This window comes from Verticillium dahliae, genomic scaffold (assembly GCF_000150675.1).
Source record: "Verticillium dahliae VdLs.17 supercont1.2 genomic scaffold, whole genome shotgun sequence".
In the NCBI taxonomy this organism is placed as follows: Eukaryota; Fungi; Ascomycota; class Sordariomycetes; order Glomerellales; family Plectosphaerellaceae; genus Verticillium; species Verticillium dahliae.
This window is the reverse complement of record NW_009276916.1, coordinates 1,497,301-1,511,874: the sequence shown is the minus strand read 5'-3', so window position 1 is coordinate 1,511,874 and position 14,574 is coordinate 1,497,301. Positions and strand designations below refer to the sequence as shown.

Below are 14,574 nucleotides of genomic sequence, written 5' to 3'. Positions count from 1 at the left end.
GGCCTTGTGTTGCGTCTTGTCTGTTCCGCGCCCTTTTCCTCCCCTCTCATCCACCGAGCTAGCGGGGTGCGTGCCACACGGCCTCGCCAAGGCCTGGAGAACCCCGTGGAGAACGGGAGAGCTGGATCGGCGTCCAGGGGTCGCAGGCCGAGGTGCGACTGCTTTGGCGGGGGAGGAAATCGTACATGTATACATGTGCTTGATACATGTACTTACAATTGAAGGAGGGCGGGGCAGACGAGACGAGGACGGTGGATGCCGAGGCGATGAAAGGCAGGGGCGGGCCAAGGCAAGGCAAGGCAGGCGGGTTACTGATTGGGTCTTTCTTTACGCCTGGGGGCTCTAGACTCTGGCGGGGTGAGAAGGAGGAGGAAGGCGGAAAGTGGGCGCGGGTGCGTTTGTTCGTCGGACGCTAAATGTAGGAAAGGAGTATTGATTGATTAGACGCGCGCCGCACGGCTGCTCACGACCAGCAACTGCTGCGCTGGGGGTTGTGGATTAGCGGTTCGTTCTGCCCAGGCTGGTGGAGGATGGGTCGGTCAGGGTCAAGGGTGGGTCAAGGTCGAGACTCGGTAGCGGGACGCAAGCTTCCACCTGGCCCATTGCACCTTTGCCTTACTATGTACTTCGGAATGCATGTCCGAGTGCACGTCTCGTCGCCGAGGGGGCGTCTCGGTAAAAAAAATAAAAATAAAAAAAATTAAGTCCGAAAGGGGCGTATTATTTTGTACCCAGGGAGCGGAGGGCTCCCCGAGCTTGGATTCCCTGAGCGGAACACAGATTTTGGGCCCGGGGGGGGGGGGGGGGGGGCGTCTAGTATTTGATTGAGGGTGTCCAGTACGGTGACCGTGGTGCAGGGTGTTTGCATAGGCATACATCGCAGGCTTTCAAACTTGTGGTTCTTTACTTGAGATGCACCTCAGAACTTATTGGCTGGGCTGCGGGACGGGCTGAAATACTATGGTGCTTGACCGAAAGATGAGGACACTTACACGTGTTCTTGTCTAGTTCATATCGGTGGACAGATACAACGTTCGGAGGAATTGGGGATTTGGGAGGGGAATCGTGGTCTGTCGACGTTGCCAAGAAAAGCTGGGGGAGCGTTTTTTTGATGGGTGATCTGGGGAAAAAGGGCCGGAGAACTGCCCTCGTTGGAACATGAGGGGAATGAACCAAAGGAACAACAAGCGGCAGTCGCAAGTGACAGGTGGCAATGGGTTACAAGCACCCTACTGTCAATGGTACGGTGAGCCCGTTCTAGTAAGGGGTTTGGACGAGCACATGACCTGATACGGCGAACAAGTCTGGACTCGTGAGGCTCAAGTGGTCGATATCTCCCCGCGACGCATGGTTCAGACTGGTTTGGCGTTCGTCATACCAAGAGGAGCCGGGATCGAGTCGCCGACCGGGGCAAGGGAGGACAGGGCGCAGCATGGAACACGGAGGGTGTGGCTCTAGGGAGCATGTGTGTTGCTGCGTGTTCTGTGTTCTGCTGTGGGTGTGTTTGTGTTTGACAGGTCTCGTCTCTTTGGTCATGTTGCTGTCCCGTTTTCAATTTCCGTGCAACCAGTTCGCATCTTCTGCAGCATGTCAGGCACGCCATGAGCACGTAAGGAGGACGCCGTGTTTTCTTTCGTCTCCCCCCCTGCTCAAGCACCCCGGAGAGCTTTGATGGTTGTTTGTGGTACGTAGGACGAGCCTGGAGCTGAGGTCAGCACACAGAGAGAGAGTGTGTTTGTGTCGTGTGAACGAAACTCCGATGCGACGGACGGAAGTCCATTTCCATCTCTCCTCCCCGTAATAGTCTTTCTCCGGGCGATGACTCGGCCTGAGCCACCACCACGATGGCCAGCCTCAAGCTTTGAGGGAAGAAGCCCAATCTTATCGCCTCTCTGGCGAGGTTCTGCTCCAAACGAAAAGCCAACCAGGGTCAATGATGATGATGGCGCCTGCCGTGACAATCACACCCTGACACACCGCATGGTACTTACAAAGCACGTCGCTGGCGGGGGAGAAAGTGTGGATATACGCTGGGAATACCACCCCACGATATCAGCCCGGCGAGAGAGACGAGCAGCACAGCGAGCGCCATCCAAAGCAGCCAGCCAGCGAGCTCGAAATTGTAATGAGGGCATCGCGGCGTCTCCACTCGCAGGCCCAGAGAAAGTCGCAATGTGAGAAGCCTGGGCGGGCTCCTCCCGACTCTCGCCGATGGGGAGGGACGGGGGGCGTGATTGGGCGTCGGGGTTAGGGGCTGCCTCTTTCGGACCAAGGGGCGGGCCTGCGGGACCTCGAGGGGCAGAGGAGCTGTGTGCGTGTGTGTCTTCTTGTTGGAGGATGAACTGGGCCAGGAGGGGCAGTCCGCATTTTGCAAACGCGATCGAGATTTTGGAGGGGAAACCGGGGGGGGGACTCGAATCCCGTGGGACCGTGGGAGGGCAGAGAGCGGATCCCGTGGATGACTTCCGTGGGAAGGCCAATGAATCGCCAGTCTCTGTGCAGAGGCCTTGTCATGATCTGACCCAAGATTCTTGTCTTGTCGTCACACTGTAGCATCGAGTCTGATCTGTCAGAAGAGCAAAGGTGAATGGACGAATGGGAGCATGTTTCGATCGCTTAATTGGCCCTTCAAGTCGATGACACACCGTGATGGTTTTCGAGGTCTGGTCTGGCTTGACGACGACCGCTGGCGCGAGGGCGCCAGGGCGTGGAGCATCAAGGGGTCCAGCTAGAAAAGAACCCGTTCACCACTTGAGTAGTGCCAGAAAATTCCTTGGGAGCCCTCGTGATCGCGGTGTGTTTTTTTCGTAGAAGTGGCCGACCAAAAACTCGACGCGGCAAGCCAGCAACACACACACACCCCTTGACAAAGCCCTTGACTCGTGATGCGGACCGGGGGCTTGTGGGCGGTGATTGGCTGCTCCACACAAACTTGGGAAAAGCGACAGTGCCAGCCTTCCTGAATCGGGGCTGGCGCGCTGGCAGTCGCAGCCTGTTTGCTGCGTGGCTTTGCGTTGTTTTGCCGCTTTCCATTGCCAGGACTGGAGCTGCCAGGTGCGGTGAAGGAGAGGGTGGTCGCTCGGTGAGAGGTGCCGAGAGGTATCCTTGGTGCGGCAGAAGATTTCGGGAGTAGGGGGTAACGAGATTCTCTTCGAAATTCTTCGAAATGGCAATGCACTTTAGGTAAACCCCAGTTGGAAGAGACCTATAGTGCCTGTTGTCGTGAGGTCACGATTAGGTACTGGCCGTCTGCAATGTGTCAGCCACTTTTCTTTCGAGTCATCCGCGTCGTCTCCCCAGGCTGGGCCGGGTGTGTGCGAAAGGCTGAGAGGTAGTGCGGATAGTGCAGGACGAATGCGGAGGGTTGAATGGCTTGAGGAGCTCTGAGGAGGTGCTTTCTCTCGAAGTGACTTGGCCTGGCGCCGTCCCCCCACAAACCAAACCAGACCCCCCCACCGAACGGACATTGCATTGTGCAGGACAGTGCTGATGTGGCGATCAGCGTTTTGGATTTTTTCTCTTCTCCATATGATCAGGATGCCAGAAATGTGTGGAAATGGGAGACAAGGACTGGAGGGTCATGTTGTCAGACATGTGAAAGGCCAACGTCAGACCGTCACAGGGACTTTCAGGTGACCAGCGTCTGACCCCACAACTCGAGACATCCAGAACGTCAACGACCAAACAAAAGCACGTCTTCAGCCATCAGAAGAAGTCAGGCGGCAAGTGCCACAGAGCGGGCCAAAGGGGGCAGGCACCTTCAAGGGTCAGGGGCCAAAGGCCAAGAGCCAAGAGCCAAGCAACCTGGAAACAGCACCAACCAAGGCTGAGCAAGTCAGTTCCATGTAATGTACAGTAGTAACCTGCTGAAGAGCGTGGCAGCGACGTCGGTGGATGCACCTGCTGCATCGCAGGAAATCCCTGTCACTCTTGCCCTTTCTCCATCCATCCACCCCCCAAGACCGATGGAGCCACGACCCTCGACCCAAGACCCACGACCCAAGACCCACGACCCAAGACCCTCGACCCAAACCCCAAAGGCGCCCATTTACATCCCATGTCGCCCCAGGCCCAGCGTCCCCATGTCCTAAAAAGATAGCGTCACGCTTCGCGTCTTGGGTTTCCTCCGGGGGGCCCATACTTTCGAGCAGGTCTAGTAAAGACTGTTCAAAGGCTCGTGTGGGTGTGAGTCTCCCCTCGTCAATCGTGGGAACTTGAGACGAGAAAGAATATAACCCCGGAGTCGGCCACCCCACATTCCCACACCCTTCCACCTAGCTCTCCTCTTCCTCGTCTTTGCCTCGTCCTTGCACCTGGAGCTCGTGAACTTGATTCATGGTTTGGAATTCAAGATTCTTGAGCATCCCTACTGAAGACTCTCTCTCTCTCTCTCTCTCTCCTCTCCCTCCCTCTGTCATTCCCTGACCGGCGCATTCCTCATCCTCACGCCGCCTCATCTGCCCAGGAGAACACCAAGACCATCCAATGCTGACACAAGGATACCAACACGGCTACCCACCCGTTTGCGTCACCCTGAAAGAACAACACTCACGACAACACTCACATTGAAGTAGCCTCCCAACACCAATCTCCCTTCCTCTTCGGTCTTTTCGACCAGGACAGCTGCACCTGACAAACCAAGCTTCACGCGAAGCATTGACCTTGTCACTTTTCTCGGCGAACGATTAAATTTCGCCGAACGCGCATCCCTCTGGTTGCGCATCAACCAACACCTACTCGCACATTCACAATGAGTTCCGCCGAAGACTCAACACCCAGTCCCGACCTCGACCTCGGCCTCGACATGGATCTCGACTTTGACTCGGCCCCGGAGGCTTCTGCTCTGCAGGCTGTCGCCGACAGCATGGCCGCCGAAAACGCAAACACCACCACTACCACCCACATGGCTTCCAGTGACAACCATGACATGAGCGGCATGGACACCTCTGAGGACAAGCACGACGCTTCCTCGCCATCACCGGCTGCTGAAGATCGCGGCAGCCCCACCCCCAGTCAGAACGGCAAGAAGCGCCCCTCGACGTCGTCCGCAGCCGAAGACCCCAACGCGCCGCCAGCAAAGGTGACAAAGCGAAGGGCGGCGAGGGCCTGCGTGAGCTGCCGCGCGCGCAAGGTGCGATGCGACGTTGTCGAGGGAGCGCCTTGCGGAAACTGTCGTTGGGACAATGTCGAGTGCGTTGTGCAAGAGAGCCGGCGTCGCAAGTGAGTGCATTCTAATTTCTCCTTCTTCTTCCTTCTTTTTTTTTCGTCTTTCGATTCTTCGCAGCATCACCAGCATCGACACAGTCAGTGGCCATGACTACGACGGCGTTCAATACGCTGTTTGGACTACCCCTCATCAAGCATGCCGAGGCGTTCAGACTCGAGAGCTGTTCTTCCAAGGTGGCTTGCCAAGGGCTTCTCGCGATCCATGCCAACTCGGGCATGGCTTGCATGACATGCATCGCTTATTCCGATGCTGGTAGCAACGGAGCGAGAAGGGGGAAACAACTGCTGCAATGGGCGCGCTCCAAGTCACCTAGATTTGGACATTTTCATTTCACTTTTTGTTTCTCGCGCATCCATGGACGAAAGGGGGAGCAATTTGCTGACGTCCCTTACAGAAAAGCACTGCTCACTGCGAGCACGGCGGTTGCAGTAGCCGAGGCTCAGCTGCGGGCGAAGGGGAGCGAAGGACAGCACCACCAATTACATCAGCAGCACCCGCATCACCATGCACTGCACCAGCACCCCAGCCTCGCCCCTGCGACGGCCAACGTGAACATTCAGAGCAACGCCGAACTGCGACACGCCAGCATTGCATCGGCCGCCTCGATCGGTTCGATGGGCGCGCCAGCTTCAGGCCAGACTGGGGCCGGTGTGGAGGGCGGCCCGCTAAACGGAATTTCCGGCGGTGCCGAGGGGACCACTGTGTCTCCTGACGGGCACGTTCCGCACATGATTTGTGAGTACTCTTTTTTTTTTAGGGTAGGGCAGTTTTGCCCATGTTTTGCCCCCTTTTACATCATGATTTGCATCATGGTCATTTCGGCGCATTTTGGGCTATGGAGAAACTCCGATCGGGCTGTTTCCCCCTTTGGCTGCACCCTGTGCCGGCGCTGGGGCTTCTAGAGCGTGCGGCTTCCCCAATCGAAGGATGGCCTGACGGGACCACTCCTTGACTGGCGCGCTGGGGCTCTGGGGCTCTGGGGCTTTGGGCCCTTAGTACCCCCTTGCAAGGAGAAAGGAGACTGGTGGAATGTGGACTGGGACCGTCGGGCTCTAGCCTCACTCAGCCTCATGCCCGCTAGCCACAGCTCCGACAAGCACGTGCCGTCTGCTTTTGGCGGGGAAATTGGGGTTCTGGGCTTGGAGGCTCCGGGTTTGGGGGTGACAAGTCGGGGGAGTGCTCGATTTGGGGATGCTCCTCCTCTCCCTCCCTCTCTCTTTCGACCCCTCCCCACTTTCACATGCCATCCCCCTCGCCTCTATCCCCGTCATGCCCCTCGTTCTTCTTTTTTCATCATGTTACACTAGCCAATCTGTCAGACGCGAACTTGTCAAAGAGGCTGCAGCTGACCACGAGACCCCTGTGGTCGAATTAGATCAACAATCTGCGCTCCGCCAGGATGCCAATGCTACAGCTACGGCCAATGCCAATGCCCACCTCCTCAGCAAGCTGCAGGCCGCAGCGGCACAAGACACAAACGCCCGTCGTCTGCTGGCCAACCTCCTGACCCGCGCCCAGGCCGTCACATCATCATCGGCCGCCGCAGCATCGTCATCATCATTCTCATCACAGACTTCCTTTGGCGACCTGCGAACCAGTCAGTTCCTTGCCTCGCTCGAGGAGCCAGATCTCCAGGCGCAGCTGCCAGCCTTTGTCAAACCACTGCCCGCCCGCATCGCCTCAGAGGATGTCAAGTACCTCCACACCAAGGGTGCGCTCTCCCTGCCGCCGCTGCCTCTCCAGACCGCCCTCCTCCAGGCGTACGTCGAATACGTTCACCCCTACATGCCCCTGCTCGACCTGCGCGAGTTCCTGGGCGCTGTCAATGCTCGTGATGGCCTGTGCGGCCAGGTCAGCCTGTTCCTCTACCAGGCCATCATGTTTGCGGCTACGGCGTTCGTCGACATGAAGGCTCTGAAAGAGGCAGGCTATTCCACTAGGAAGGCCGCTAGGCGATCGTTCTTCTCCAAGACCAGGGTATGTCCGCGCCTCCCGCACTCCCTCCCCCCCGCCCCACCCTTGACACCCCTGCTCCGTGGTTGAACCCCCATATTCACATGCTTTTTTTTTCTCTCCTTGCTAGCTTCTCTACGACTTCGATTACGAGTCCGATCGCCTCGTCCTCGTCCAAGCTCTGCTGCTCATGACCTACTGGTACGAGACGCCCGATGATCAGAAGGATACTTGGCACTGGATGGGCGTCGCCATCTCCCTCGCCCACACCATTGGCCTCCACCGCAACCCCGCCACGACAAGCATGCCCCTGCGCAAGCAGAAGCTGTGGAAGCGCATCTGGTGGTCCTGCTTCATGCGTGATCGTCTTGTCGCCCTCGGCATGCGCCGTCCCACCCGCATCAAGGATGAGGACTACGACGTGCCCATGCTGACTGAAAGCGATTTCGAGATTGAGCTCCTCGCCGAAGAGAACCACGCCGTCCCCGCCGAGTGCACCCTTGTCCGTGACATCGCCATGCAGCAGGAGCTGGCGTCCATGTGCGTCGCCAAGGCCAAGCTGTGCATCTGCATCAGTCACATGCTCAAGGCCCAGTACTCGGTCCTCATCCGCGACAAGATGCGCCCCGACAACACTGTCAACAGCACCATGATGCTGTTCCCCAACAAGAAGCTCGACAACTTCGAGAGCGTCACATCGGTGGACCTCGAGCTCATGGCCTGGGCGGAGGCTCTGCCCCAGAACTGCCAGTATCGGCCCCTGACGCCGCTCGATGTCAAGAACGGTCGCTCGACTCTTGCCGTCCAGCGTACTCTGCTGCACATGGTCTACTACACAACCATCTCTGCCTTGCACCGACCGCAGTTCCTCCCCTCCTCTCCGAGCCAGGCACCGACTGCCTCGCGCCAGGTCCAAGAAATGTCCCGCCTGCGTGTTCGTGATGCCGCCATGCACATCACGCGCATGGCCTCCGAGCTGCACCATCTACGCCTGGAAAAGTTCCTCCCGACCACCGGTGTGACTGTTATTCTGCCTGCCATGATCATCCACCTTCTCGAGATGAAGAACCCCATTGCTCAGGCTCGTGACCGCGCCAGCCGCGGATTCAAGCAGTGCATGCGTGTCATGGAGAAGCTGCGCGAAATCTACGCCGCCGCTGACTACGCCACTGGTTTCCTCGATGCCGCCCTCAGCAAGGCTGCCATTGATATTGGTGCCGGCGCCGGTGCTCAGGCTGCCGCCGTGACGCAGCAGAATCTCAAGATGGCCGACCCGTCGTTCGGCGCGCAGACACCCCCGCCCGAGAACGCGCCCTACATGACCTCTTCTGAAGCCCTCTTTGCCAAGCCGAACCAGGTCGCGCAGGCCACGAACAACACGAACATGGTGCTTCCGCAGACCATCAACGCGGCGGCCCTCGATCTCTCGGCGTCTCCGCCATCGACGGACAAGGACCTCGAGTCCTCCCTGGGTGGACTCACCCCGAGCGCGAGCGGAGGGTCCGAGGAGCCGGAGCTATTGGACCTGGATTTCCTTCAGGGTCAGGATGACATTGACTGGAACGCCATGGCGGGCACAGAGCTTGACATGGACCAGTGGCTGCAGTTCCCGCCTGAAGGCGTGAACAACTCTGACGAGGGCCTTGTGGCCAACGTTTTCGGGGAGGAGGGCATGCAGGATGCCATGAACTGGGCAGCTGCCGGGGCTGGTGACGTCAAGGCCGAGATGGCAGCCGCCGCATGAGTTGGCTGTTAAGTGTGCAAGGCTTTCGGCTTGGATGATGTTTTTGTTTTCAGTTGCGTGTTTCTTTCAGAGTTGGTTTATCTGATTTGCATGTTCATGATATCGGCGTTGGGGGCAGACAAAAAGTCGCCATTGGGGGGGCCTTCGAGCCTCGGCGTTTACACAATGGCTGGGCATCTACATATATACATGGTGTTGTTAGGCAAATTTGGTGGATCTTGGGAGAGGCCCGATCTTTAATGAGATACCATGAACTTGACCACCGAGCGACTTTTAATCATGTTTTGACTCTGGAGCACCATTCAACAAGTGATGTGCACTGCAAGTGCTGTGGTGGCAGAGGTGGGTCTTCAACCAAGGAGTGGTACGGCGGACCCACTTAAGGGGTTGACGACGCAGACGACAGCTCTGCCGGTGGTGGCCGATATGGATAAAGACGTTTTCCATACGAGCGAGCTCTATGGCCAATGCCAGTGATTCTGAATGCCGGCTGCCTTGAATGCTGTGTGCTGTCGGTGCTGAGAAGGAGTTGGGGTATGCTCATGTACGAGAAGGACTCGGATAGGTCATGCACTGCTGAAGAGTGTAGTTCGGTATAGCGAAGCTTCGGGAGCAGATCATCAGGTTATTTCACTTTACTGGGTAGCAGAGACGAAAGGGTGCTGTATATCTAACATGATATTCGAGATTCATCACTGTGCGCATCAAGGACATCAGGCTCATAGCCGTATGCGGTATCTCAAATTTCAATGTTCTAGCCAAGCCTTGACAAGGGCCGGCTCATCGGGCCTTCCTAGTTGCACCTCTGACTGCGACGGTGGATGCAGTTGGGGTTGTGCATTCTCCGCGACTTCAGCCAGCACGGAACGCAGCCGCCGTAACTTGTGAAAGGCTCAGCAAAACGCGGGGACGCCTGCAGACGCTGCTGGTCGAGCTCCGGTGTGTCCGGAGTAGCGTGCGACTCCAGCCAGCACGGAATGCAGCTGCCGTGGCTTCTGAAGGGCTCGGCAAAATGGGGGAACGCCTGCAGACGCTGCCGGTCGAGCTCCGGTGTGCCCGGAGTAGCGTATTGGTGAGGCACGGTCGGGCAATTGGAGCTCAGCCTAGTGGTGGCGATGGCGTCGGGCCAAGCCGTGTCGAAAGGTTGGGAAAGGTGGGCATGAGAATCTCTGTTCTGGAATGGGACTGCGTCGTGCCGTATACTTGGCTCATTGTTTGGGGCCTCGTGAGCCATAGTGGCAAGATTGTTGTGGAGGCTTTGACGGGAGTAAAGTAAAGTCACCTGTTGAGAACGATCACCGGTGATAAGTGATAATTTAACAGTTGGTGTCTGTTGTCAATGTCAGTTCTGGTGCAGGCTTGGAAAACAAAACTGCCTTTTTGAGACCATCTCTGGCCTGCCAAGAGTTTTGTCAAGTGACAAAACTTTTGAAGCTTGTAGCTCGATGCATTTCGCTATCGCCCATCTGGCATGGGGGCGGGCCATTGCCAACGCGCATGCCACGATTTCGAAAAGCAACCAGTCAGACGGTTCGAAACAATGCCGGCAACGTGGCACCGTACATCGCGTGCGAGACTTTAGAAAACCTTCGCCAACAACTCGAAAACGAGCATCCAGCTCATCACTTAATCTGCCGACCTTCTGTGACCCTGACGACCCATGCAACCTCCTCCAAACCTGCCAACGTCCAGATATCCAGGGGACGGCACATCCCTCGCACGAGTGGCAAGATCAGAAGGAAGTCATCCAGCATCTCTACTATGAACGACGACTTCCGGTGCAGAGCAAAATACAAGAAACAGACCTCGTCCGCAGCATGAAAATGCACCACAATTTTGACGCAACGTGAGCTCGATGCTCTGAGCCACATATCACCCCCCAAGCAGTTCCTTTAATGCGACTCCAAAAGCACAGCCCAGTACCACGCACAACTCAACAGACGGGGTCGGCAAAAGAACCTCAAAAAAGAGGAGGCAGGCATGATGATAGCCGTTCTCAACTGGTTGAAGGAAGAAAAGCGCATGGAAGCTAGGCCCGTTATCTCCGGCAAGCCATGGGGGAAGGCTAGGCTGAACCGTACGCGACGACATGTACGCGACGACGTCCCGTCAGGGGACGCTCGCCTGATGATACAGCGTAAGTTCGTGCTCCCTCGACAATATTCTAGTGCACTGATGACGCTTGATCTCTCAGATTTGCCTCGGGAGGTGACTATCGAGGCTTTCGACGAACATAACACCTGGAGACCGTACAAAGACCAGAACATTACCACGGATGAAAACTTGACACTCATATCGCCCCAGAAAGAGGGCCAGCTCACTGCGCCAAGCGATTTGCTGGCGGCTGGGCAGCTATATGAAGCAGAAGCCTCTGACCCGGGAGTCGATTGGGGAGAAGGAGGCGGAGGCGGATCATTTGCGCCCATGTGTTCGGATACCTCATCCTTCTCCATGGAACGGTTTATGAGCGATGTCGACGATGTCCCTTGTCATTCTCTAATACCACCCAAGAAGTTGAGTCTGAGTAGTCGTTTATCAAATATGAGCTTGGGATGAATGCTCGAATATGACTCTTTCCAGATCCTTCGTTTCCCGGTCGCTTGCCAGGTCGCATTCTTATACTTGTTGAAGAGGGCGTTAATGCTCACGTGAACCCTTATTCATAACTTTGGCTGTGCCTGAGGGCTCTGAATTGTAGGTTTAGTATTGTAGGACTTGTCATGATTATTGATACTATTTATCTGATCCCGTCGATCAGTGAATCCCGTACGGTGATCACCAACCCGGGCAATCCCCCGATATTGGTTCAACAGGTTTTATTAGATCGGGTCGGAATGCTCGCCCACAACACTTGAAGATTTCACAGTGACCCACGACAGTGATATGACTGCCTAATTCTCACGACGGCTATGCAGCCTCGCTAGGCTCTGTATGTAGCCTGTGGGGCGAACCCAACACTCATACAACACGTCGCTCTGGATGGGACCTGTAAACTGAAGGCCAGGGCTGCTGGGTCAAACCTTGGCATAAATAACAGTACTGATGTGCTAGAAATAGGGACATGACTTCACGTCGACCTGAGTTCACACATAGAGAGGTCTTTGAGTTGCACGATGATTGTACACTGTTTACACTATGGCCGATGAGGCGCCCACCTGATATTGATTGTTCAAATACCGGCCGCATCCCGAACTGGAGGCTATGTCTCTAGGCCTCTAATAGCCAAGATCTACATGCAAATCTTGAGGCTATGTCGCTCGATTTTGATTTTCTGTTTCCTTCCCTACAGAGGCAAGCGACAGATGTAAGAACTCGACCGCGATCAGACGCTCCCTCAGTACAGCGCAAACGTACCGCGCCAAACCGGAACTATTGGCACAAGTTTCTTTCTTCAAGAGATGATATTCAGGCACAAGAGTTGCGCTTGACAAGCTGAATTCGGGGCTGATGCAATCCCCGCGTTTGTGCAGCATCCCTCACGGCATCCCTCGTGGCCTCGTCGATCCAGCCCGGCCGGCAACCCGCCCTTTCCTGATGGAAGCGGTCGAAATAACGCCAATCTCGAATCAAGGGCAGGATGAGAGGAGGCCATTGACAAAGGACGTCAAATCAGGGCTCCAGCTAGCGAGAGCGCCAGGCACAGATGAGAGTGCGGCTGAGTTCAGCCTGGAGCTAAGCTTTCCGAAGGCTTGCATGAATCAACCACCACGCCTGGCTTTAGCTCTCTTTCTCTTCTGGGAGAGCTGTCGGTCCCGAGATCTTGGGTCGCGATGCATAGAGCGAAATGTTGGCTGCGATATTCAGACCAGCTCGTGGGCGGAGAGCTCATAACGAGAAGTAGTAGAAATACAGAGAGAACCCCCCCTTGGAAAGTCGTACTGGGCCAGACGCTCACTGCCAACAATACACAGAGGACACTGACACAGGCACCAACCAATAAGATGGCCAAATTCTCTTCCATTTCATATCTCTTCTTCCTCTTCGCGGCGGTCCACTGTGCCGGCGTCGAAGCCAGCTACGGCCGCATTCCTACGCGTGTCAAGGAGGGCCAGAGCATCCAGCGCGCCATCAACCGCGCGCAGCCCGGAGACACCATTCTCGTCGGCAAGGGCACATACCGCGAGCAGATCACCATTAGCAAGGATGGCATCCGCCTGATCGGCGACAAGGCCATCCTCCGGCCCCCTGTCACGGCACCCAAGAAGCCCAACGGCTGCGTCGGGCTGGCGGGCGACGGTACGGCGGCAGGCATCTGCATCATCGGACCCAAAGTCAAGCTCGACCCCTTTCCCGGCCAGGAGCACCGCAAGGTGTCGTCCGTTGACAAAGCCGTCCGCGACGTGCGGGTCGAGGGGTTCGAGGTCCGCGACTTCCAAGGCCTCAACATTGCCATTGTTGGCGCCAAAAACACCGAGGTCAAGCATAACACGGTCGTCGACGGCACGGCCTACGGCATCCTGACGGTCGGCTCGGTGGCGACGCGCATCACCGGCAACAAGGTGTCGTCGTCGTCGCTGCTCTTCATCGGCATCTGCATGGACGACAAGTCGGACGTGGCGGTGACCAAGAACACAATCTCCGACTACGGCATCGGCCTCTGCGTGCAGACCAACGGCGCACGCGTCTCTCACAACACGGTGCGCAACTGTTGCGCCGGCGCCTTTGTCGACCCCGGCATCGACGGCGCCCGCGTCACGGACAACCGCATCAGCGACTCGAACCCGTTCTGCCCGTCGGCCGGCGGCATCTCCATCGCCGGCGCGACCAACACCAAGGTCTCGGGCAACAAGATCTCGGGCATCACCGACAACGGCAAACCGGAGCTCATCTCCTCCGGCATCGCCATCTTTGACTTCCTCGGCCGCGTGGCCTCGAACAACGTCGTCGTCAACAATGTGCTGAAGAAGAACGACCAGGACCTGCTAGTCGACACCACCGGCACGAACAATAAGGTCGCCAACAACAAATGCGCGACACCTGAGGCTCTCTGCAAGAAGTGAGACGCTGTGCTGGCAAGTCTTTGGGCCTGTGCGGCGCTTCGAGACTGGTGAATAAGCAGAGGCCACTCACTGTAAGGAACACTGACAGTGTGGCAGCCAGAAAATGAAGGAGAAAAACTGGGCGAGAAAGAGCAAGTCATGGATGTTACTTTATTCAACTTTACAGTATGAATCAAGTCGAGGACGCATGTGCTTAGTGTGCGGCGAGGTTAATAGATACACGAAATCGCCCCGCTGGTGCCGAAGACTTCTGCATAATGCGATGGAATTCTGTGTCAAAGTTTTCAGAACGCTGTGACTTGACTGCTGATAATCGTTCAAGAGCTTGACGTGAGATGCCTTCCATTCTGTACGCTCACGAGTATGATCCTCATCTGACTACGGATTGCCAGCTATAGGAGGTGTCGCCAGCAACATATGCTGAGACTTTCTATAGAGCCTCTACTGTTGGCAGCCAGGTTCCAGTCTTGAGCTTGACCATTGCCAAGACGTTATGTGATGGCCGGAAGAGCGTCCTGATCAACCGAGACGAAGGTCATACCGAAGTGTTGTAGACTTGGCCATCATGGAGGGTTCAACACTTGTGGAATGCCACGAGAGTTGGTATTGGGCTTTGGGGTTCTTGCCCAAAGGCCAAATATCGCAATGTC

The 14,574-nt window shown here is 56.5% G+C and overlaps 3 protein-coding genes across 3 annotated transcripts; all 3 read left to right on the top strand.

The window, feature by feature from the left end:
* Positions 1 to 4,750: 4,750 nt before the first annotated feature.
* Positions 4,751 to 8,924, top strand: VDAG_01318 (cutinase transcription factor 1 beta; the record flags this gene model as incomplete). The annotated part of the gene is made up of 4 exons (XM_009650204.1): positions 4,751 to 5,220; positions 5,622 to 5,962; positions 6,603 to 7,204; positions 7,311 to 8,924. 4 exons carry the CDS (start codon positions 4,751 to 4,753, stop codon positions 8,922 to 8,924), a joined length of 3,027 nt encoding a protein of 1,008 aa, XP_009648499.1.
* Positions 8,925 to 10,907: 1,983 nt separating this feature from the next.
* On the top strand, positions 10,908 to 11,480 carry VDAG_01317 (uncharacterized protein; the record flags this gene model as incomplete). The annotated part of the gene is made up of 2 exons (XM_009650203.1): positions 10,908 to 11,061; positions 11,119 to 11,480. The coding sequence occupies 2 exons, from the start codon at positions 10,908 to 10,910 to the stop codon at positions 11,478 to 11,480; spliced, it is 516 nt and encodes a 171-aa protein (XP_009648498.1).
* Positions 11,481 to 12,865: 1,385 nt separating this feature from the next.
* VDAG_01316 (uncharacterized protein) lies at positions 12,866 to 14,478 on the top strand (the record flags this gene model as incomplete). Its single annotated transcript, XM_009650202.1, has 2 exons — positions 12,866 to 13,920; positions 14,361 to 14,478. The coding sequence occupies 2 exons, from the start codon at positions 12,866 to 12,868 to the stop codon at positions 14,476 to 14,478; spliced, it is 1,173 nt and encodes a 390-aa protein (XP_009648497.1).
* Between the last annotated feature and the right edge of the window lie 96 nt (positions 14,479 to 14,574).